Genomic DNA, 23,589 nt, shown 5'->3' with positions numbered 1-23,589 from the left:
AAGTAAGAAAAAATAACTTCTTGATTTTTGGAACAATTTTTCCATTTTCTGATTTTTCTTGGTTTTCTTCTTTCTTTTTGGTTTGTTTTCTTCCTTTGTTTTGTTCTTCTTCTTCCTGTCCTACCGTTGGCCACCGGCCACCGGCCAGGGCCGGCAAGGGCGGCTCGCGGCCGCAACGACGAGGCTTCACCCAGCCATGGCGAGGCCGACCTCACTGTCGCAACCCAGGCGAGGGAGATGGGTCGCGAAGGCGAGGGCGACGGTGAGGGCGGCGATGTCCTCGTCGGCCCTGGCCTGTGGCCTGTCGCCGGCGCCGGTGACTGGCCATGGCCAAGGCAGGGAAGGGAAAGAAAGAAAAAAAAAGAAAAAAAAAAGGAAAAAAAGAGAAAGAAATATTAAAATATTCAAAATAAAAAGAAATTTTACGTAGTTACCAAACGCATTTCTATTCATTTTCTATTCTAAGAATAGAAATTTTGAGCAGTTACCAAACGTTTCAAATGCTTAAAAATTGTTTCCGGGCACGGAATAAAAAAGAATTATTTATGAGCAAAATCAGTTTCCGAACACATAATCGTTGCCATGCGTACCCTTCGTGTCTTGGTTTATCATGATTCAAGAAATATCCAGGTCATTGCTCCTTAACTACTTTTGTAAAGTCAATATCCTATCTTGTCAAAGCTGCACGAGACATACCGTGAGATACCTGCTTTTAAAGATGCCATACCGGAAAATCAGCCAGATGCTCCTCAACCGCAAGCTTGGCCGACCAGTTGGTGCGACTGCGAAGTACTAGCTCGGGCAGCTGCTTTTAAGAATGTAGTGATTCTGATGAATAAAATTGCCTGAGGTCGAGAGCTATAATGTTTTGTTTTTTTGGGTCGAGATGCGGGGAATTATGTTGGATGCCTATATTCAACCACAAGAACATTTCTTTGGCTGCTCTCAACTTGTCATATATGCAACACCTGGTATACTATGAGAGTTTACTTCGGTCATACACTCTCTCTCTCTCTCTCTGTCTGCTGTGCATGCACCTGGAGGGAGAACCAGAGAAGATATAGCCATATCCATTTTCCTTCTATACAGGGAATTGTCCGTTTGCTTTATACTTCAATAGAAGGTCTATTTTGCTTCCAGTTGCTTGAACTCATCGAACTGGAGAATTTGCTTACCGGGTCGAATCCTCGTGGAAAAAGATGAGATTCTTAGGGCACGTTTATGTCACGGAAAACTCAAGATTTGAAAAATATTTTCCAAAAAAATGATCGCTTGTATTGCTTATGAAAATAAATGAACGTTAAATATTTTCATCGCTCAAAAAATAGTTAGGCATAAATTATTGTCAATAATGAAAATATTTTCTGTTGATTAATTTTTATAAGCGATATGACCAATCATCTTTCGTTTTTGAAAAATATTTTTTAAATCTTGAGTTTTTCGTGAAACAAATTCACCCTTAACATACCTCGGGAGTAGGATGCTAAAGCAAAATGCCATTTGAATAATAACGTTTTAATTGGAGCAATTAACGTGGAATCCCAGAGACGGGGAAGTTGCATGAGTATCCGAGACATTAGGAGATGAACTACACAAATTAAAGACATCATCCTTAATTCGTGTGTGCGTACCTTGCGATCTCCATCAACACGGTTTAAATTTTTTAGTCTTCAATGATGTAGTAGGGAGTCTAATTTGTAGGGGTTTGTTTCCACGTTTTGGTGAAGGGAAATTTATTATCGTTGTTATTTAAAAACTGGATTTGAGCCTACTGAATTTGATTCATTCCGTTTGATCGGATACACGCAGGAATAGATGAAGTCAAACATTTGATGGTTTGCGTTTCTCGTGAGCTCCATGAGGGGCGCCCACACGATCAATGGACGAAATGGATCCAATCCATTGGACTCAATCTATGCTAGAACTTTTTCTTGTGCATGAAAAATACCAGATCCGAATTTACTGGATTTGACCCATATCAGCCGTTTGATCAGATGGGCCACACATGAATCCCACTCTCGAGACCCACATATCCACGCAATCATCCACCGAATGATTGGGACTCAGGACTGCATTCAGACAAGAAATTCCCCTGGTGCCAGGCATCTCTGACACGATGATGATGCAAATCCATGAAAAGATATTGGATTCCACCGTCCTACGAATTTGCTGTCTTGACAGCTGAATGGTACTAAAGCCAATGAAACAGCTCAAAAGTACACCGAACCAACTTCTGTATTTTTTTTATTCCCGAGAGTTCACACTTCACCGAGAACATGAGACAGTCAAAATCTTGCAATTTCTGTTCCCTCGTTAAGGTCTGTTATGGTGTTCCCTCGCCGAGGAAAGGTCGGGGAATGAACATTCGTGATTTTAGCGTACTATGAAAAAATTAAAAACAAAGAGAAAATTTCCCACTCGGATGTCTTCCCTTCTATGCAGATGGAGATGAGAGCGGCCTGACCCGCGCTAGGCAGTTATCAATTGGCCTCGCATGGGGCAAGTACCTTGTTGCACATTCGGGATTGAGTCGTTCGAGCCTGCCACATGTACAACCAGGAGGTCATTATCATTTATCAGATGAGGGCTTTGGTCTACTGAATTTCCATTAAATCCATAGCAAGACATCCCTTTTACATCTAGGTGGGTGGTTATTACAAGACTTGCAGAACAAAAGCTGATTAGTATGGAAAGAACAATGGGTGTATTTTGGGTCGAAATGGGTTTAATATGGTTGTGTCTGATTGTGTTTTTATGGTGAGATAAGAGTTGAGCTTTCGTCTCAGTGCGGTCTGAACAGGTAAAGGAAATTAGAATGCTCCCAACTGAAGTACATTGCATTATTTCTATCTATTCGTTTTTGTTCTAAGCCTACTATGATTAGTTTAAGAAGCGACGCCACAACATCATAAATTGAGAACTAGCTGATTCTGATTTTACTTGAAAACCACTGCCCAGTTACATTCAAACGGTATGGACTCACTCCCTTACACGATGTAAGTTCTTAAGACCTCAATAAGAAGTGAATGCGTACGTTTGACGGCCTCCTGGTTTCTTTCTAATAGTATAACCTTTTCTTTTATTGCTAAAAACCTAACACTTATTAACTAGCTGGACTAGACGGAAAAGCAACGAAAAGAGAACAGGAATTTTAAGACAAACTCACCTATAGTTAAGAAGGAAATGATGCAGGAAAATCGCTATCTCAAGCTTTGCGAGATCATTTCCAGGGCACAGCCTGCTTCCTGCTCCAAAGGGAAGAAAACTTCCTGCTTTGGGTGTGTAACCCTGAGAGTCAAGGGGCGATATTACTCATTAGAAAGCGCTCTCACATCATGTTATTAACTACCAAGAGTATAGTACTTATGATGGCATCAAACTTACATCCCATCTAGAAGGATCGAACTTCTTTGGATTCGGATATATTTCGGGATCCAAATGAACGGTTCTGAACCAGACCAGAACTTTCCAACCCTGAGGAATAGTGTAGCCTGACGAAGATCAAATGAATTCAGCACAATCACGAGACAACAGGTGTTATATGTTCTCTTTGTAAGAGAAGAGAGGGGAAAAAATAACTCACCATTTATTCTGACATCTGATTTCGCTTTACGAAAAACCACCAGTGAGAATGTGATCAAGCGAAGTGTTTCGTCAATAACCTTTCATATTCAGTGAGAACTCAAAATCTGTTGCATTCTGTTGACTGCATAGAAAAGGATGATGCCAAATAGAGTGAAAACCGAAAGGAAAGTACCTTGGACAAGTATTCCATCTGCCGAAATTCCTTGAGGGTCAAACCCTTTTGTGCCGGTGGTCTCTTCTTCACGATCTCTTCTTGCTCCTCCTATCATGTGGTACAGAGAAGCTAAGATGCTGTGGGTAAAAATCATTACGGAGCTTGACCCCAATGCCAACAAAACAATGAAGTGTGAAAGTGAATCAAGATTTTCATGACAGATGGCCGATGAAATGGTTCGGCTCATAAATTGTATTTCCAAAAAGACCTTATAGAAATACCAAAATTTCATTCCCTTGGTTAAAGGCTCTTCCTGTCATTACGTCATCATGCTCTTAACACTCCATTGTGCTAGGGTATCGTACTGGCACATATATTGGAGAGGCTGATGCGAAGCATTTGGTGAAACTTATATAATGGAACTGTGGTAGAGTAAGGAAAAGCATATTGCCTTGCTCAAACGCAGAAGCTTTGCAAGATGATGGTTTCATGGTATGTCACATAGAATCAACGAATTAATAATGCCTGAGCTCAGTACCTTGGCTTTCTGAAGGAACTCCTGGTTCTCTTGTAGGAAGATGGTCGCCCACATTGTGACATGACCAGAAGATTCGTGGCCCGCATTTAAGTACATTAATAACATATCGATGATTTCCTCATCATTCAACTTTCGACCGTTTTTGTCTTCTACTTCTAGTAGAGCATCCATCATGTCCTTCTTCGCATAAACCTTGGTCTCCTTCTGATTCCGTCGTTCCTCCACTATGGATTGGAATATTGCCACTAGTTTTTTCCGAGCCTGATGTCCGTTTGGGAAAAAAAAAAAAAAGGTGCTGAGTATCTGATGAAGCTGGTAGTGATATTGACTGCAAGTCAACCATTCTATTTATGATCCATAGAGATTGAGATTGTTACTGGACTTCTATCCAAACTTACTTTAAAAATCTTAGATAAGAGGTTCAATGAGATTGGATTACGTCACTCAGTTCTTCTGTCGATCGGTTTTGGAATTGTAAGAATGAGTATTTACAACTGCCATGTTCCTTTTGGAGGTCAAAAGAATCGAATCACATAAGTGTTCTCCGTGCAAGACTATAAATTAAACATGCCTCAGTGAATCAATTCTCACCTTGAGTGCTTTGTGGTAAGCAAATCCTGGAAGGTTGATTGCCATGGCTCTAACACCGTGATTGAGAGTGGTGTATTCCCTTTCTAAAGCCTCCATCACCGGTTCGCTCTCTGAGCTAAGAAAGATATGCATGATTATCCTGAAGGTGAGCTTCCGGAGTTGAGTCAAGAACTCAATTTGCCCCATCTTTGACCACTTATCAAGCGCAGATATGACATTTTCTTCAATATATCCTATATATAGAGACAAAGCTTCATGACCATTGACTGGAGCGGCAGTCAAACGCCTAAGCCTTTTGTGTTCTTCATATGAAATCCCTACAAATGATTTCTTCCCGATCAATTCCTCAGTTGCAACGGGCCAACCAGGCTCGAATTTCTCATCATCGGTCAATACTCTTCGGCATGGCTCAGGCATGGTCACAATCACGCTCGGGCTCCCAAACATGAAGGCCTTGTAGATTCCGGTGCGACCGAATCTGCAAATGCCAACTAAGATTATTTGCAACATTCTATAGCCCAAGAACAGCATTATCTTATGAAATTTGTGCTCAACATTGGATGCACCAGGACTGCTGAAGCTTTCAAACCCCAAAGTCAAATAGGTATTCAGAGCAGAGAAGGTGAAATTGCATCCTTTTGTGCTTGAGCAGTTGAGGAAAATGTCGGATAAAATAATGCAATCAACAGAGCCAATCTCAATCAACTATGAAAATTTTCTTTTGTGAGACCGCTTTGAGGCCAGGCTTACACTGCTATGAACAGCAACTTCTCAGAGAGAGAGAGAGAGAGAGAGAGAGAGAGAGAGAGAGAGACCTGTTGATGAAGGAGGACATGAAGGAATCAGGATCGCTAGACTTGAAAGCCCTGAGGAAGGACCACATGTTCCCAATGAAAGGCCATCCGAGATCACCGGGAGGTAACGAGCGACGTTGCTCCTCATCAAGCTGGGTCTCATACAAGTACCAATTTGCATGCTTGAGAAGCCATGCGAGAGCCATCAATGCCACGAGTATCAGAAACGAAGCAGAGGAAACGGAAGAAGCGAACTCCATGACAGAGAATGGCACCACAAAAGCCTTTTCCTTAGCTTTTAGCTTTTCTCCACAAACAGCTGATGAGGAAAGAGACTTATGAGAGTGAAAGAGAGGAAGAGAGAGAGAGGTTTTAGAGAGTGGAACTCAGAAATGTCCCTCTCAGTCTCTTTCGGTGTCCTATGGTACAAATAAAAGAGAAAAGTACTGGTCAAACACATACCAGGATCACTCTCTCACAAGGATTTGAGAGGAGAAACTTCCACAGAGAGAAGCTCTAGATTTTTATTGCTCTTGTGAGAATGAGATGTCCAAATGAGGGGAGGAGACCCCTTTATATAAAAGTACAAACTCAACTGTATCTGTAGATCTCTCATCGATCTAACGGTAGAGATTGAATCTCCCCACCTACCATCTACCTGCATTTAATACAGAAGACTCTAGAACAGTGTACAATTACAATATTGCCCGCCCTTAGCATTATTCTAGAGAATACTCGAGAGGGTCGCCTGCTTGTTCATGGATTAGTCACGGTCTTTCGTTTAGAAACCCTCGAGAACGATCCATTTCTCTGGGCTGTGACACATGTAACATGGCAAAGAAAATTAACCCTCTCATATATATGTGTCTATTCCATGAGGAGCCCACTTTCTTTTGTCTTGTTTTACTACAATGATGTTGAGTGTTGAGCTTTTTGAACACTTCATGATCTCATCAGGTTTTCTAAAATCTTTTTGTCTCGACGTGAGCACATAACTGTTATGGTAGAAGATCTTTAGAAGGGGCACAAAGAGAATGAGACTCAAGTCCTAACTACCTTTATTCCATTAAGCTTTGAATCTCGAAAAGTCCAGTCACAAAAGATTTAGCATAGGGAAAAAGGAATGAATTAGAATGGAATGAGGAATGACATGGAATGAGTCCTCCCCTTTAATGTGCCAAGAAATTAAGCAAGAATCCAAATAATTAGAGTAAGTGTTTAAATGCCCCTAAAAGGGATTACAAGGAAAGAAAGACTAAAGGTACAACTGAATAAAATTGCATATGTTGTATTGAGGAATAGAATGGGAAATGAATTTCCCTGAAGAGACACCACTGTCGTGAGAGCACTACTCTCTCTCTCTCTCTCTCTCTCTCTCTCTCTCAACTTGATCTACACTACTTTTACCATAACTTTATGGATGTTTTTGCTTGCCATAAATTCTTCGAACACTGGAAAGCTAATTCCCTCTCATTTACATGCTCAAAACCAAATAAGAGAATATTGATCACTTTCCTTAAAATAAATTTTGCGTAAAACCATTTTCTTCAGCATATTTTTCATAAAACAAACACACCCTAGAACAAGTTTCTTCTCCAACTTCATCGACAGAGTCGTCAATAATAATAAAGAAAAAATAATCCCTTTGTAATCCTAATCACAATTTCCAAATAACATTAGAGAATTTGGCTGCAGATTTTAAGTAAAGATGAGAAATAATGGAGAAACTTGTGTGCAAAGTGACAGAGTTATTAATTTAAGTGGGGGCCCTGGCGGTGGGTTGCTGGGCTAGTCTCCCCGGAGGTATAGGCGCCCTGATTACCTGTGCGGGCTCGTCCCAAGGGAATAGTGACGGATCCTCGGTTACCAAAAAAAAAAAAGTGACAGAGTTACTGTTACTGTTATTAGCTAGATAAATGTGCAAAGTGACCCAGAAGATGAACACAAATAAAGTTGTGTACCGAGTCAAGAGCTTCCAACTTCATGCCAGTAGACCGAATGAAACACCGAAGATCGGGATCAACAGGTTGTATGTGCCTCCCACAGCCAAGGATGAGAATCTCTGAAATATATTACAAACAATACTCAGATTCAGAATACAATGCTGATACAGTCACATAATGTGATGACACAAGAAGATGCCCACTAGATAGTCTATTAAAAAATAGATAGAATTCCCCCATTGGAGTGACCAGTTTATATGAAAAATATGTCCGTCAGCAATTAATTCCATACTACATGCCTAAAAGCATAAAGAGTACAACAGGCACTCCCTTCATGAGATTAGATGCAATGTCGCACCCAGCTAAGATACAGATGCGGTAAACTTCTACTGTCCAACAGATTTATGGCTAATGAATAAACTCAAGCTACCAACGTTGCAGTTGAATGTTGGAAAAAAGCAATTTCCACAAAATAAGTAGATGAACCTTAAACTGTAGGCAGTTCATAGTCCACGTCTACTTGTTGTCAGACACTCGGTCTTTTCTACAATTATTTTTAGATCTTTTCTAACACGTGGGGTTTTTATGGGAGCCACCTCCTGGTACTCTTCTAAAAACTTAGTTGTAGGGGGGAAAAAGAATAGTCCACACGTACTTCTACCAAATAAAGAAGTTACAATTGTAAGGAAAAACATGCGTGCCAATTCTACAGATAGGATCACACATAGTGCACAGATTCTTACCTGGTATGGGTCGAACAGTCTGGAAGATGGACAAGCTGCAGAAGAGAAGAAAAGCACGCAAGGTAAGATAGAAGTCAAAACCTGAAAGAATTATAGTGCTAGCTATGGAAAAAGTTAAAAAGAACTTCGTATACGCCCAGCTCTAATACTCGAGAATATCTAAGGTAACACATCTCCTAAATCATCAAATAAAATGTTCAAGGAACTCCCAAGAGTCGAATCCAAGTACTGCCCCCACAATGTTCAAGGACCTCCCAAGAGTCAAATCCAGCTCTAATACGCACTATCCTGTCCAATGTCAAGTTAAGGCAGTATCCGTTCCATTGTCAAGTTAAGGCAGTAACAAATTCCATTTACAACTCATTCCAGATATACATGTTAGTGTCACTAATACAATAATTTTTTGGCTTCCATAGCAGAGTGGCCATGACATAACAGGGCTGATATTTTGGAGACTTTCTTCCAGCCACTTAACCATGTCCCCCAACAACTCCAACTATTCCACAATTCTTCTGAGGGACAATAACCACGCTATTGAACTTATATGATCACTGCCTTGATTAAGTACATATTCCATCTTGCACTCATGGATGATGTTGTTTCGGGCTTGGTATGTTGATGCACTACTTTCATGCGAACCCATACCAATGGTTAAAGAACGCCTCCCCTTCACTAACAGATGCAATTAGTCATGCACAAAAAGAACAAAGGTAGCGGAAATTCATCACAGTCTCGGTCACGGCCCTTCAATTTTCCCATCAAAATTCAGGCTCCAACCCAGCCTCCCAGTTTTCTTGATCATACGCGCGGCGTTTGGTGATTTCAAAGACAAACGATAGGGAGAGAGAAGACGAGCAATTTGCCTGTCGGGAGCTATGTCGGAGAACGTCTGTGGGCTCCAAGACATCGGCAGATTCCCCACGCAAAGCAAAGCTCCCCTCGTACATCACTCCATTTCACCTTGAAACCCGTTTCCGTGTAGCTGCGTATCCCACGAAGAGCGAGCAGAGAGACGGCCAGAATCGTCCCTAGGACGGAGGAGGAGGGTTAGAGGGAGACGGGCTGTTGGAACCGGAGCTGGTCCTCGGGGACGTTGTCGATGAGGTTGATCTGGCCGTGGAGGGAGAAGGCGCGCCGGAGCGAGGGGAGGAGCTGTTGGTTCGAGGGCCTCGGGCTCAGCTCGCGCTTCAGGCTGCGGATGAGGTCGGGGAGCCTCTGCCTCACCGCCATTGTTGCCCCTGTGTTGCCGAAGCTCTCTGCTCTCTTGCGGCTTTTCGCAGTAGGAAGAAGAAGACGCCGTCGATTCTGCAGAGTACGTCCTCGCTCCGAAGGCCGACGGCCGTTCAATCGGATCGGGTTTACCCAAGAAATCGGATCGGATCATCCAAAAAACCGGGAATCGGTTCCTGTTTGAATCAATCCAGGTACCGGTTCCAATTTGAATCGTAGAACCGTTCAAGATTTGGAACCGATTTTTAACTACCGTTAAAAATATACTATTACTATATTTTGGATTGTCATTTTTGTAGATACGTCATAGGGATTATTGTTTTTTGTGGATATTAATTATTATTATTCATCTTTTACTTTGAATTGTTTCGTTGCTACTCATATTATTTTGCTGGAAAAAATGAAACAAATAAAAAACAGGTTTTCGGGTAAATCTTAGAACTAGACCGGAAAAATAGGATAGGTTCCAAAACAGGTTCTAGGACAAATAGGATAGGTTCTAAATTTCAAATATTTGGAATCGGTTGATCTGGAATCTACCCACTTCGGAACCTGAAACCGATCACCCCTACATGCTTCGTCTTCGGCCTCCCCTGGAGATTTTCATCGGGCCGGGTCGGGAAAGCAAATTCTAGTAGAATATGGCCCACGTTATGGCCCTTTAAATTCGTACACCGTTGCTTGAATGCTTTCCGTTATTGGTCTGTCACTTTGTCAGTTTCGCCTATAGTTCATGTCCTATTTCCTTAGTGTCTAATCTCGGGGTCGATATTAGAGCGGAAGCTGGCCTTTACCAAAGTTAAAGCAATAGAGAGCTGGTTTTGCTTCGCGAATAATAGATAATTCGAAAAATAATTTTTTTAAAATAATTATTATATCATTTGAAAAATTAATTAAATTAAAAATATTTTTATTATTATCGTGAGTAATGAAATATTTTTTGTTCGTTCTTTTTTTGTAAACGATATAATCGTTCATTTTTATAAAAAAATTTTTTAAATAATTTATTTTCCGCGAAACAAGCACAATAAAATACAAAAAACTTAATTCTCTCTTAAGCCCATAACTAATCTTCTTTCTCCTTCTCATGTGGTTTCTTCTCTTCTCAACTCTTTCTTCTTCTTTTTGAAGTCATGAAAGTGGGAATGGGGTAGGGGTGTCAAATGGGTGGATTATGTTGAGTTTGAATCGGATAATAAATGATCCGACCCATTTAACCTGTTTGGACCCATATTCTTTTTTTTTTTATCGAATTGACCCATATTCATATAGTGCAAATCTGGCGACTCATACTCGATCCGACCCATACCCGACTTGACCCATATTCTAAAAGACTTTAATATAAAATCCAATTTAGAAAAAAACTTGATTCCAATTTATAAAAAAAAATTAGTAAATTAAATTTTTTATTTTCTTTCTCTTTTTTAATTTTATTTTTGAAAAATCAAAATTTTAATTATTTTTCTTTTTTATTTTTTTATTTTATTTTTCTTTTCCCTTCTTCTTCAACTGGTCGCCAGCCGCCAGTGACGGCCATCGACCGGCCACAAGCGAGCTTGGCTAGATCGACGAGCTTCGAGCTCAAGCTCGCTGATCTGGACAAGCTCAAGCTCGTCGGAATTTGGTGAGCTTCGAGCTCGAGCTCGCGAACTAGACGAGCTTGAGCTCGTCAGAATCTGGCGATCTTCGAGCTAGCCTATCTGGACAAGCTTGAGCTCGCCTTTGGGTGGTCGCCGGCCGTCGCCGTGACCGATCGAAGAAGAAGGAAACAAAAAAAGAAAAAAAATGAAGAAATGAAACGAAAAAAGGAAAATAAAAATAAAAATAATTTTTTTTAAAATTGACTTGTTATGATTTACTTAAGCTATTTAGCCTACAAGCTAATAACTTAAATGTGTCAAATATGGATTGAAATATGGATTTGCAACAAACCCATATTCGATCCATATAAACTTAAGCTTTAATGTTACAACCCCATGTTAATCTATTTTCAAAATTTTAAGTGACCCATATTCAATCTGAGCCCACTAAAAATGAGTTGATAAATAGGTTCTTGACCCATATTGTCACCTCTAGAATAGGGCAACGATTTGGCCAAGTCTTCATGTTGCAAAGTGGCTAAAGGTACTTGGTTCAAGCAATTGGACCAACAGGTGAAGCAGTGCGAGCGACGGACGTATCGATTATGGCTCGAAGTTTCCCGCTTTGATTTGGAATCGGCACAAAGTACGTGATTATCGAGATGTTTCGGGATTTTTTTGTGGGTGCTCGGAGACGGAGACGTGCGTAACCTTTCATAAGCCTTTTAGGGAGAACTAAAGAGCCGCCATTCGAAAAAAAGTCGAGAGCTCGAGAACACTCCTCTTTCATGATTGACTTTCGTGACGTGCATCTAGGATTGGGAGCCTTTCGAGCGATTGCGATATTCATTTTTCCAATTATTGTTGGATTTAGCGTTTTGAGGGAGACATTTAGAAATATCACCAAGGTGTGCAAGGGAAAGAAAAAGCTCATATATTTAGAAATATGCCAGGAGTATTATCCTCTTTCTCTCGCAAGCATATGTATTTCACCAATCATATCAAACGCAAATTCGTAACTCGTATAAATTAAGATATGTCCTTCAATATCATGGAAACACAAGGAATTTTTCATTCCGAATGAAAGTATAAAAAAAATATTTTTGAATTTGGGAATGATTCGATGGAAAATGTGGGTAGGGGGTTATTATCAATATGAATTATCTCCGTTTAGATGGTCGTATCGACTAGTACAACGCAAAGGGCGAAATAGATTCAATCAAATATGTGTAGGGCAACTTCGCTAATGAAGAAACTTTCCTTAATTCCACCTTGCTTTCACTTTCAAGATGATTGAGGGTAAGTCAATCCAGAATCACTTGAGTAAGTTTAATAATGTCATCATCAATGATCCGAAGGATGTGAACTAGAAGGTTTCTAATTTTGCAGGCTACAATATTGGTTTGTTCTTTACCCAGTTCTTACGAGCACTTCTCGTGATTCTTAGATGAGAGGGAGTGAGACTATATCCATAAAGCTAAAGAAAGCGGAGAGATCGGAGAGCGAGACAAAGATCGCACGAGCTAGAGGAGCGCAATTGCACCATGTTGTTTGCGTGCACGTCTATTGGTTCGCCTACAGATGAGTAGATCATGGATTCTGGATGCACATATTTCGTGATATCACTTGACATCACATGGGAGTCGGACTATGTTGGCAGGATCTGTAAGATGATCGACATGTTTGCTAACCTTACGTTGTAAAGTTGTGTCAAATCGCTTTCCTCACTCTTTGAAATGATAGAAATCCATAGAGCAACATTTCACGTCATGAAAAAGTAAAAAAATTTATTTTTCCCGATAGATCATGATGGTTTTGATTTTTTTTTAGTAAGAGTAGCTGTATCGGCAGTATTAAAATGGGAAATCATTAAATTTTTTCTTTTGAAAATGTCCAAATTATTTTACCGAATTAAAATAAACATGGGGAGTGCCGTCCTGAATGACTTCACGGTTAGGAATTTTTGTTTTCTACGATTAAGAAATTTAAAAATGCAAAAAAACGATATAGGATAATAATAAAAAAAAAAAGGGACATGGTTCTTTGGCCATTTTATGATTTGTCTTATTTGTCGTCCATAACATCCCCCCACACACACACTGAGAGCGGCGAAGCTTTGCTTGTGAACCGGTCTGTGTTTGTGATCAGGCGGCGGTTGGTGGTGGTGCTGGTGGTGGTAGCGGGCCGGGTGCGCCGTCGAAGCTGAAGCTGTCCAGCTACTACTAGAGGAGCTCTTGTTCCTTCTGCCCCTGCTCTCACTAAGTTGTTTATGCAAACCGAACCTTCAAGAACAACAATCCCATCCTTAAGACCGGCGAGGATTTTCCCCTACTCGCCCCTGCAGTCTCTCCTACTTCCACGATTATCCCGATCGCCGAGCAGCCATCGCCGGCGATTGAGAGGGCCGAAGAGGTGATTGCGAACTAGACCCTTAACTCTGAGCCCTTATGCAATGAGGTGATCCGCTGCCCGTCAATTGTTCGGATCCTCGTGTTTTGATCATTGTTAAGAAGTTGAATGTGTGAGTCTTTAGGTCCATTATGTTCTTGGGTATCAAACTCCCGTTAAAGATTCAAAAACTGATGAGTGCGACTTGGCTTGGATGATAAGTGATAGTAGACCACAAAAGAGAGTGTTATGTTTTTTTTTTAGATAATGACACAGACAGTCCCTGAAGTTTGGTTCAATGTGCAATTTAGTCCCCAAACTTTTAATTTGTTTAATGTAGTCCCTGAACTTTAATCTAATGTTCAATTTGGTCCCTAGACTTTTAATTTGTTCAATATGATCCCTGGACTTTTAGTACATGTTCAATTTAGTCCATAAATTATATGAAAATGTTGAATATAATCCATAAACTTGAATTAATGGAAGGACTGTATTGAATATTTTTAAATAGTTCGGGGACTAAATTGAACATGTACTAAAAGTCCAGGGACCACATTGAACAGATTAAAAGTCCAGTGACCAAATTGAATATTAAACTAAAGTTCAGGGACTACATTGAACAAATTAAAAATTCAAGAACCAAATTGCACATTGGTTCAAAGTACATGGACTGCTTGTGTCATTTTCCCTTTTTTTTTTTTTATGGATGCTACCAAGACTTGAACCATGATCAGAATAAGACAAAGGGAGAGAAGTAAAAGGATGGAGGAAAATGAGACCCGTGAGAAAAGATAAAAGAAGAAAACAAGCGGGACACCACAACCAAACAAACAAGATACTTAAAAAAAAGAGTCAGCATTACAAAGATTGATATTGTCAAAACACTATGATAACGAGTCTTTTAGCTACAATGAGATTCCGACCAAAAAAAAAAAGCTATGAGGAGGTGGAAAAACCGTGAACCTTGGAATATAAGCAATTTGCTTTTAACAAAAAATGATAGCTTAGTTATTAGTTTTTCTTAAAAATATTGCTAGTTAATTGCATTGAAAATTTGCCCATGCAATAAAACATTTTAATGAATTTTTTTGTATTATATAAAATTGAAAAGGTTGGGTAAATTAGGAAAAAATCACATCTTTAACAGCACATAAGTATTATAAAAGTAGAAAAACTTACTAAAAGAATAATATATCTAATAAATGCACTTCTTTGATGATTTATGACAAAGCATAAAAAACACGTGTAGAAGATGATATGCGGGAATTTCTTTACAATTCATATTTTTATAAGAGAATTATTTTTCAATTATATTCAATTAAATAACACGTCTTGATTAGATAATATAGAGAAATTATCAATTTACCACTTAGATAGAAATCATGTGAGGCATGGAAGGAGAATTGACGGGTCAATTACCTCCTCCACTAATTCGAAACGATAGAAATCCACTTAGCAACATTTTACGTCATGAAAAGAGAAAATTTATCTTTTCACGATAGATTTTTATGGTTTTGATTTTTTAATAAGAGTAGTTGTGTCCGGCATGGATAATTTTAAATTTTTTTTTTATAAAAAAGTCAAAATTATTTTACTAAATTAAAATAAACATCGGGAGTGCCGTCTCGGATGACGTCACGACTAAGAATTTTTGTTTTTTATGATTTTTTATCGGCCATGGGCGAGGCAATCCGAGATCCAAGGGCGGGGCGCTTTTGCTAGCGGCGCACAGCAGTGTCACCTAGGCAAAGCCGGCCTCACCTGTGGCTTTCAAGGGTAGCTTCACCCGACCCTTTTTGGGTATCGCTAGTGGCTGGTTGTTGCCTAAGACTGGCCACAGGCGAAAAGGAAAGAAAAACTCGTAAAAAGGAAAAAAAGAAAAAAAAAGAAGAAAAAAAAATCAAAAAATAAAAGGACGAAAAAAATGCCGTTGACAAATTTTGAAAAATGTTCAACAAAAATTTACCAAAGATTGCGTCCTTTTTTAAGACTAAATTAGCCACTTCAGGTTTTCTATTTGAAATAAGGTGCATTTTATACCTTTATTTTGAGAAAATAATAGCACTCCAAATTTTTATTTAAAATTTTGCCTCTTATGTCATGAAAAGCGAAAAAGTTTATCCTTTCACGATAAATAATCACGGTTTTGACTTTTTTAGTAAGAGTAGTTGTATCGGCAATGGTAAAATGGGAAATTTTGTTCAAAAATTTTCGTTTTAAAAGTATCCAAATTATTTTACTGAATTAAAAATAAACATCGAGAATGCCGTCCTCGATGACGTCGCGATTAAAAAAATTCAAAAAAATGCGAAAAAAGAAAATGTCTTTTTTTTATACGGGATAAATAAAAAGAAAAGAAAGGGGGACACGGCTCTTTGACCGTTTTACGATCGTCTTCTTCGTCGTCCATAAGTAAATAATTCGTTCGGCCACCATTTCCACACCCACTCTGACAGTGGCGAAGCTTTCCTTGCTCGCTTCCTTCCTTCCTTCCTTCCTTCCTTCCTTCCTTCTTTGATCGCCGGTGCAAGCGTTCGATCATGGTGCGCGCGCGCATCTCCCCAGTCGCCCTCTCGTCTCTCGGTCCCGATCGCGGTGTCCCGCCGACGTGTGGCGATCCTCTCTCTGAACCGTGTTTTTGTGTGTGTCTGTTGTTCACAGGCGGCGGCGGCGGTCGGTGGCGGCGGCGGTGGTGCTGCTGGTGCTGGTGCTGGTGCTGGTAGCGGGGCGGGTGCGGCGTCGAAGCTGAAGCTGTACAACTACTGGAAGAGCTCCTGCTCCTTCCGCGTCCGCATCGCCCTCAACTTGAAAGGTCTCGCAGTGGCTTCTTCTCAGCCCCCCCACTTTCTCTCGCGCGCCTTTATGTTTTCGTGCTGTTCTGTTGCGATTGCTGGCGTGTTGATATGGAATCCGAGCTTCGGATGTCGTTTCCGCGGCGTTTTATTTAAATTCTTTGTTTCTTGGGTGTGACTATTTTTTTTTTTTGGAGGGGGGAGGGGGTGGGGAGTTTATGGTGCTGCGCTTATTTAGTGTTTTAGAGGTAATTTTGTTTGAATTATACCCTGGTGCGACTTGATAATGATGGTGGTGATAATTTTTGGGATTTGAAGGACTTGAGTACGAGTACGTACATGTACATTTGGTGAAGGGGGAGCAATTCGGTGCAGGTGAGTCCTCCTTTGGCTGTTCCCTCTGTTTTTGTTTTTCCCCTGTTATCCTGAGTTAATGCGGTGCTCTGGTTGTGTTTATCGTTTGCTTTATCCTTGGAAGGCCTATGGTTAAGCTATTACTGCATTACAATCGGCTTGCACGAGCATGATGGGCATTGTCGAATATGGTTGTAATTCCCATCTGTTGGCTGGGCGATGGGATGGAAAACTTGTCTCACCATGGTTATGTTTTCCAATCCGACTGTATGGAGTAATCTGTCAACTTATGGTTTTCAACATTTAATGTGTTAGTTCTTTCCGCCAGCAGTGGAATATTTATCTCTAAGGGTGGTTGAAGAAAGTCTTACACAGTGAATCTGATGTCAAGATTACTGGAATACCCCATATAGACTGAGAAGCAATGATGCTGGGTGTGGAGAGTTTACAAAAGACTTCAAGGAGATTTTTTGAACTCTCTAATGGTTTTCTATATGTTTTCGTTTTGGCTCTCTTTGTTTCCTCTATAGCCGTCCGAATAATTTATCTATTGGCACCAATTGCGTTGTCATGTATGACCCAATTTGTGTTTAACTGTGTCATAAGTTCCTTCCAGAAAAAAAGATGTGCTTGCACTTACTTACCTTTGAGCAGTGTGAGATCATCATAATCTACCAAATGAGGTCATGCTGCCAGTTACTTCTCCTGACATGATACTGTGAGAATGTTATTCTGTCATATGCCTTGCTGCATATACCCCGCTTTACATCCTTTCTTTTCGGGAAATTTATTTTACCTAAAGGACAAAGAGACTCTGTATTATAGCAAGGGTAACAAAGACATGTCTGTTTGTCAGTTACCCGGCTGTGACATTCTTTGATTTCCGAAGTACTAGGTAGAAGCAAGTTTACCTTTTTGGCTTGGCAGCAGGCAGTCAAGTCCTCCATATTCATGATTGGATATAGTTCTTCTCACTGCTGTTTTGCTTTTTCTAACGGTAGAGTTCTCAAAGCTTAATCCAATTAGTTATGTGCCTGCGTTGGCTGATGGGGACTTTGTACTGGCAGACTCATTTGCTATCCTTATGGTGAGAATTTGCAACTTTCAACTCCTTCACATATCATATTACTGGGCATAGAGGACCCTTCATCATTTTATAGACTTTCTTGTGTAGGCTGTGGCCTGTAATGTGTCCTTTATGCCTTGCAGTATCTAGAAGAGAGATATCCTCAGCACCACCCACTGTTGCCCGGTGATTTGAAGAAAAGGGCAATCAACCATCAGGTAAAAAGGTTATTACTTTTGGAGGCTTTTCCTTGTCTTCCATGTCTATCTGTGAAGAATCTAGCAACATCATAAATGCCTTAATAAGTTTTAAATTGTTCCACTGGCTTTTTGTTGCGTGTGGATCTATAAGGTGATTGCCTGGTCAATGACATGAATAAACCTTCAGTCGAAATCTGTTCAGGCATACGACTTTACCAGAACTTCCAGTTCCAGCATTAAAGGCTGGTTATAACGGTGACCTCAGTCTTCTTTTTTTTTTCCCCTCAAAACAATACACCAAATCATCATTTTTCTGCTAAACTTTTGCCAAATTTTCTTAAGTTACCTAAATTTTGGTTGAACTATATCTGTAACTGCCTTGGGGGTTAGGCCAGATCCACCAGCTATAAAATTCAGAGAGTAGGACAAGGATTCTGGCTCTGTGGGTGGTGACAACTGAGGAATTCATTCGCTGGTTGACACTAGGCTGAGGTGCAATAGGGAGATGACAGGGAGATGAAGTACCTATATATTATGACATATGTCAAGACTGACAAACAGCAATGATTGGAGAATAGATACATGATGTGTTTTTTCATGTTGACTTTCTATTCTTTCTATATGATCTTATGGCTTCTTTTTCTGTGGAGTAACTTGGTCTTTATTGTTTAGGCTGCAAATATTGTTTCTTCAAGCATACAACCTTTTCAGAATCTCTATGTTCTGGTAAATATCTGAGGAAATTAATTGTTCCTCTCAGTAGCTGCTTTCAATATACGGGAATGTGACCGAACAACTGTTGCATCACAGAAATTTCTTGAGGAGAAAGTTGGTCCCAGTGAGCCGCTTGTTTGGTTTCAATTTCACATTGGAAGAGGCTTTTCAGGTACATTTTAGTATTATTGATAACTCTGCTGATCTCCTTTGCTTTTTTTCCCCGTCAATTTTTTTCTTTTTTCTTTATTTTTTTTTGTGTAAGGGGGTGGGGGAGAGGGGTGGTGGGGATGATGTCTTCCTTTCTGATAGCATGACCGTATGTGCACAAGTTGTGAAGGTCAGCTAGGTGATAGCTTTCCCTTGAGCGGATGCTTTGCTGATTTTTGGTTGATTTTCCTTCTGCATAATTGGAGCGGTTAAATTTATAAGCAATTTAATAGTGAAATAGTTTAGTATAGAAAAAATAATTATACGCAAGAGGAGGGAACCTCCTAGTTGCAGTTATATACACCTTATAAATTGCCACCATTGCCACAGTTCCTTGAACAAAAAGTCAGGCTTGTCTAGATGTGTGATCAACTGAAGAATGTGTTTCATGAATATATCAAATTGAGAATGATCGGTCCTGTCTGATAGTGGTGAAAATCCAGTGCTTAGTCCTGTTAAATATGAGAACCTCTTTCAAGGGAAGTACCACAGTCTAAATTTGTCTGAGGACTAATTCAAGCTAGCTCTTGTTACTTGAACTTGACTTTGCGTAGGAATGAACAGAAGAGTAAGTTCTACACGGTTTTATTAACATTTGAGAAGAAACTTTCCTAATTGATACTTGGTTAGGCTAATTCTCTGCTGAGTCCTGTTCAATACATATTCCAATTTCAATAAGGACACCAGATTCCAACTATAATGATAGGCTCCTACTGGTGTAGCATGTAATGCAGCTTAATCTAGGTTAGATTCCCATGGTTTTTCCCACATCGCACTGTGCTCAGTGTGCAGTCCATTTTCTTCACCCTTCATTTCTGAAACCATTATTGGATAATTGATTCTTGTAATCTGTAATTATGGTCCATTACTAGTATTGCATGAAGTGAAGCTAAATCTAGGGTTGCTATTGCTATAATATTCCCCATGCGATTGTGCAGTACGCTTTTTCTTCACTGTTCTTGTCAAAGGCCATTTCTGATTCCTCTAAACAAAGAGTCTGAAAGTTCGTTCTGATATATCGCAAAACCTATGTTTGGAAACATGTGTTTAAAGTTGCAACACCTGGAAATTGGGTGAAACTGCAACTGTTGGGTGTTGCAGCTGTGAAGTGTTGCCTAACACCGCAGAAAAGCTGAAGCACCTCCTTTCAAAGTGGTAATCACTGGACATAGCTATACCAAATGCCCTATGAGTATATTCAGTTCTTTCTTTCTAGCTTCGTTTGCTTGCGATTTTTCTTCTTTATCAGTTCATTTTTTGTTACATAAGTTGGAATTCCAATTTATGGTGAGGCATAGAACAGTTCTGATCGTTTTTAGCTGGTTTGTCATGACTAGATATCTTTTGGGTGCTGAGTTTGCTTCACGTTCAAATGACATTGTACTGGATGGAATTTCTTGAATTCTCGATTGTTCTTGTTTTATTCTGTTGAAATAATGGATGAAAAAATTCAACTTTTAGAGTGGTAAAAGTCATGCTTACGTGTTTCAGCACTTGAGAAGGTATTAGCAGACCATGCTGGAAAATATGCCACGGGAGACGAAGTTTGTCTGGTTTGATTTCTGGGCTCCATCTCTTTGCTGAAAGCTTCCATGTTTTTGTTCCATCTTGTTTGTTTTCTATTCTTTGTCATGGTCAAATTTTCAGGGCTGTTCACAGATCCATTATACCTGTTCCTCCTCTCTCTTTCTAGTGCATCATTAGGTTAATGTTAGGCAAATTGACACATTATGAAGCTCATGTGACTTCACACGTTTGTGCCAGAATCACGAACTGACCGTTGGAAGAAGAAACCCCCATACTGTATCACTACTAATGTTAACTTTTTTTTTTTTGTTAAGGACTACTAATGTTAACTTTTATAAGCTCATTTTTGAGAAAAGACACTTTTATAAGCTTCTCTGTCTTCCGACCTCAGTAGAATTTGGTGCTCAGTTAGCTGTTTATGCTGCAAATGGTCCGAAGTCAAAAGTTCTTCTGGTCCTTAAAGGAAAATGAGTAAAAAATCTAGGTTCACTATACCTGTTTAATGAAAGATAGATCGTATGCTATGCTGATGTCTGTTGCACTCCGATGGAGAGCCATAATGAGTTCTCTTACCCAGTCTGTAGACTAAAAAGCTTGCCATCATGTTCTATTTGTTCTCCTTGGAAGTGATCAAACAAATCATGTGTAGGCCGATGTTTTCCTGGCACCCCAGATTTATGCGGCTGTCCAGTGGTTCAATGTTGACATGGTAATTCTCTTGCCTAAGCTTGCATAGTTCATATCATATGGAGTTCGGAAATAAATTCCTTCTAAGTTACTCTTCTACAACAAACTTTAAATAAAGAGTGGCACTGTGGATCTGTAATGGTGCAGAACCGTTTTCTGTAATTTCACATTTGCTGGATAACAGAAGGTCCCCATAAACTGCACATGGATAAAACCAATCATTCCGAACTCCATTTATACATGATGGCTGGGAAAAAAAGATAAAAACTCCTGCAAATGGTTGCCCAAATTGTCTTGGTTTATCATGAATCACGAAATATCCAGTTCATTGCTCTTAGCTACTTTTGTAGAGTCAATATCCTATCTTGTCAAAGCTGCACGAGACATACTGTGAGATACCTGCTTTTCGAGATGCCATGCCAGAAAATCAGCCAGATGCTCCTCAACCGCAAGCTTAGCTGACCAATTGGTGTGACTGCGAAATACTAGCTCGGCAGCTGCTTTAAGAATGTAGTGATTCTGAAGAATAATATTACCTGAGCTCACGAGGTATAATGTGTTTTTTTTTTTTTTTGGGTCGAGATGCGGGGAATTATGTTGGATGCCTATATTCAACCACAAGAACATTTCTTTGGCTGCCCTCAACTTTTCATATATGCAACACCTGGTATACTAAGAGAGTTTACTTTGGTCACTCTCTCTCTCTCTCTCTCTCTCTCTCGAATCCTCGTGGACAAAATGACGTACTTTGAGAGTAGAATGTTAGAATGCTAAATCACATTGTCGTATGATTAATGTTTTAATTGGAGCGATCAACGTGGAATCGCAAAGACGGGGGGAGCTGCATGAGTAGACGAGACATTAAGAGATGAACTAAACATATTAAAGACATCATCCTTGATAGGTCATCAGAAAAGCAGTCGTGACTTTGTTTTAGGCCTTTGCCATGCTGATATAGGTGAAAGTTTAGAGTTGATGTGTGTGCGCTCCATGTGAGCTCCATTAGTGGGGCCCACACAATGACGGGGACTACGTGATGAACGGACAAAATGGACCCAATATACTGGACTCGGTTTACGAAAGATTTTTTTCCCTGTGCATGGAAAATACTGAATCTGAATGTATTGAATTTGATTTTTTGGTCGAAACAAGATTATTTCATTTCATCAAGATAAGCTTTAGCACATAAAATGTTCCAAAGGGTTGCGGGAGGGTTAAAGACCTTTGAGTCTTTACAATCCAGTCTGTCACCTTATTTTCTTCCCTATTATAGTGGGCTAAAAGAACATTAGGTAAATGGGCTAGCAGCAGTTTGCATTCGGTAATAAGTGGAGTGGCTTCCCATGGAGAAATATGTAAGCCTAAAAGGCAATTAACCAAAATCAAGTTGTCAGATTCTAGCAGGTACCTCATTTTGTCTTCCTCCCTTCGTGCATGAAGTAGCTTCAGAGTTTCAAGGCAAGCAAGGATTTCCACATTGATAGCTAAACTTGTCCTCACCATTTTAGCGAATCCACCACAATCTTCCCCGATAAATCACGGCAAATACCAATTATGGATCCTTCCGTTGAACCTGGAGTGTAGGATCCGTCAATATTCCACTTGAGAGTCCCTTTCTCCGGTGGTCGCCACGATTTGGGTGAGTGGCTATCCTTCGAGTTGGTGTTCTCCTCCGGTTTAGTCCATCGGCAAATATTCTGGTGCATGGCCATTGTAGAGCTCACCAGGTGCTGCAGATTTGGGGATTGACTTCGAAAAATGAAGTTGTTCCTCCATTTCCATATATACCAGAGAACCACCACTAGCAAATCAAAGGAGACTGAGGTACTTTTGAAATTTAGTAGCCACTTTTCAATTCTTGTAAGTCCTTGACTGGAGATTTGAATATGCAGGGCCGGGTTCGACCACACCTGATTTGTCCATGGGCAAAGTAGGAATAAGTGCTTGGTTGTCTCAACCTGTTGGTTACACAGACTGCAGGTGGGTTCTTGAACAATACTCCTTTTAAATAAATTTTCCTTGGTAGGCAAAGCATTTTGGCACATTTCCCACAAGAAAAATCTGATTTTTGGAATGGTTTTTGCCTGCCAAATCCTTGTCCATAGTTTTCGAGGGGTCTGATACGAAGTGGACGCTAAAGTTGCGATCTGTTTCTCGGTTTCTCCCCTTAGTTTGTTGTACCCACTCTTAACTGTATAGGACCCTGATCTAGTGTTGTTCCAAACCAACTTATCCTCCGTTAGTTAAGATCGCAATGGAATTGAGAGGATTTCATTGGAGGTTTGTTCATCAAATAGAGCATGTAGGGTTTGTGTATTCCACGTTGAATCTTGCTTTTGTATCAAATCAGCTACCTGCTCAGGCTCTTCTCTGTTTGGTGGTCCTCCTATAATTCCTCTGGGTAGCCATTTATCCTCTCTAATTCTAATCTTTTCCCCATTTCCAACTGACCACATAATGGAGGGAAGAATAGCATCGCTGCCCATTAGGAGG

General features: G+C 40.0%; 3 protein-coding genes and 1 long non-coding RNA gene across 5 annotated transcripts; 1 reads left to right on the top strand and 3 right to left on the bottom strand.

Moving 5' to 3' along the window:
* Positions 1-2,277: 2,277 nt before the first annotated feature.
* On the bottom strand, positions 2,278-7,391 carry LOC115692575 (ent-kaurenoic acid oxidase 1-like). Its single transcript, XM_030619481.2, has 9 exons — positions 6,125-7,391; positions 5,684-5,981; positions 4,869-5,346; positions 4,278-4,538; positions 3,758-3,847; positions 3,584-3,662; positions 3,385-3,491; positions 3,167-3,288; positions 2,278-2,540 (listed from the first exon to the last, which is right to left on the bottom strand). The coding sequence occupies exons 2-9, from the start codon at positions 5,920-5,922 to the stop codon at positions 2,435-2,437; spliced, it is 1,482 nt and encodes a 493-aa protein (XP_030475341.2). The 5' UTR covers positions 5,923-5,981; positions 6,125-7,391; the 3' UTR covers positions 2,278-2,434.
* Positions 7,392-7,545: 154 nt separating this feature from the next.
* Positions 7,546-9,327, bottom strand: LOC115692592 (uncharacterized). Its single transcript, XM_056305822.1, has 3 exons — positions 9,212-9,327; positions 8,349-8,383; positions 7,546-7,724 (listed from the first exon to the last, which is right to left on the bottom strand). The coding sequence occupies exons 1-3, from the start codon at positions 9,253-9,255 to the stop codon at positions 7,567-7,569; spliced, it is 237 nt and encodes a 78-aa protein (XP_056161797.1). The 5' UTR covers positions 9,256-9,327; the 3' UTR covers positions 7,546-7,566.
* Positions 9,328-16,053: 6,726 nt separating this feature from the next.
* On the top strand, positions 16,054-21,790 carry LOC115692576 (glutathione S-transferase zeta class-like). 2 transcript variants are annotated; one of them, XM_030619483.2, is made up of 10 exons: positions 16,054-16,089; positions 16,208-16,358; positions 16,657-16,713; positions 17,694-17,779; positions 17,902-17,976; positions 18,631-18,684; positions 18,769-18,844; positions 20,374-20,435; positions 21,059-21,118; positions 21,447-21,790. In XM_030619483.2, the coding sequence occupies exons 1-10, from the start codon at positions 16,087-16,089 to the stop codon at positions 21,552-21,554; spliced, it is 732 nt and encodes a 243-aa protein (XP_030475343.1). In that variant the 5' UTR covers positions 16,054-16,086; the 3' UTR covers positions 21,555-21,790. The 2 variants fall into 2 exon arrangements, with proteins under 2 accessions (XP_030475343.1, XP_056161796.1); XM_056305821.1 differs by lacking the exon at positions 21,059-21,118.
* Positions 20,478-21,052, bottom strand: LOC130135928 (uncharacterized). The gene is made up of 3 exons (XR_008815066.1): positions 20,740-21,052; positions 20,634-20,704; positions 20,478-20,552 (listed from the first exon to the last, which is right to left on the bottom strand). It is a non-coding gene; the product is annotated as an uncharacterized LOC130135928 (long non-coding RNA).
* Positions 21,791-23,589: the final 1,799 nt, after the last annotated feature.

The sequence above is a fragment of the Syzygium oleosum genome, unplaced genomic scaffold (assembly GCF_021117445.2).
Source record: "Syzygium oleosum isolate NSW1041296 unplaced genomic scaffold, Sole_v2.1 Sole_v2.39, whole genome shotgun sequence".
Classification (NCBI taxonomy): Eukaryota; Viridiplantae; Streptophyta; class Magnoliopsida; order Myrtales; family Myrtaceae; genus Syzygium; species Syzygium oleosum.
This window is presented reverse-complemented; position numbering and strand designations above follow the sequence as displayed.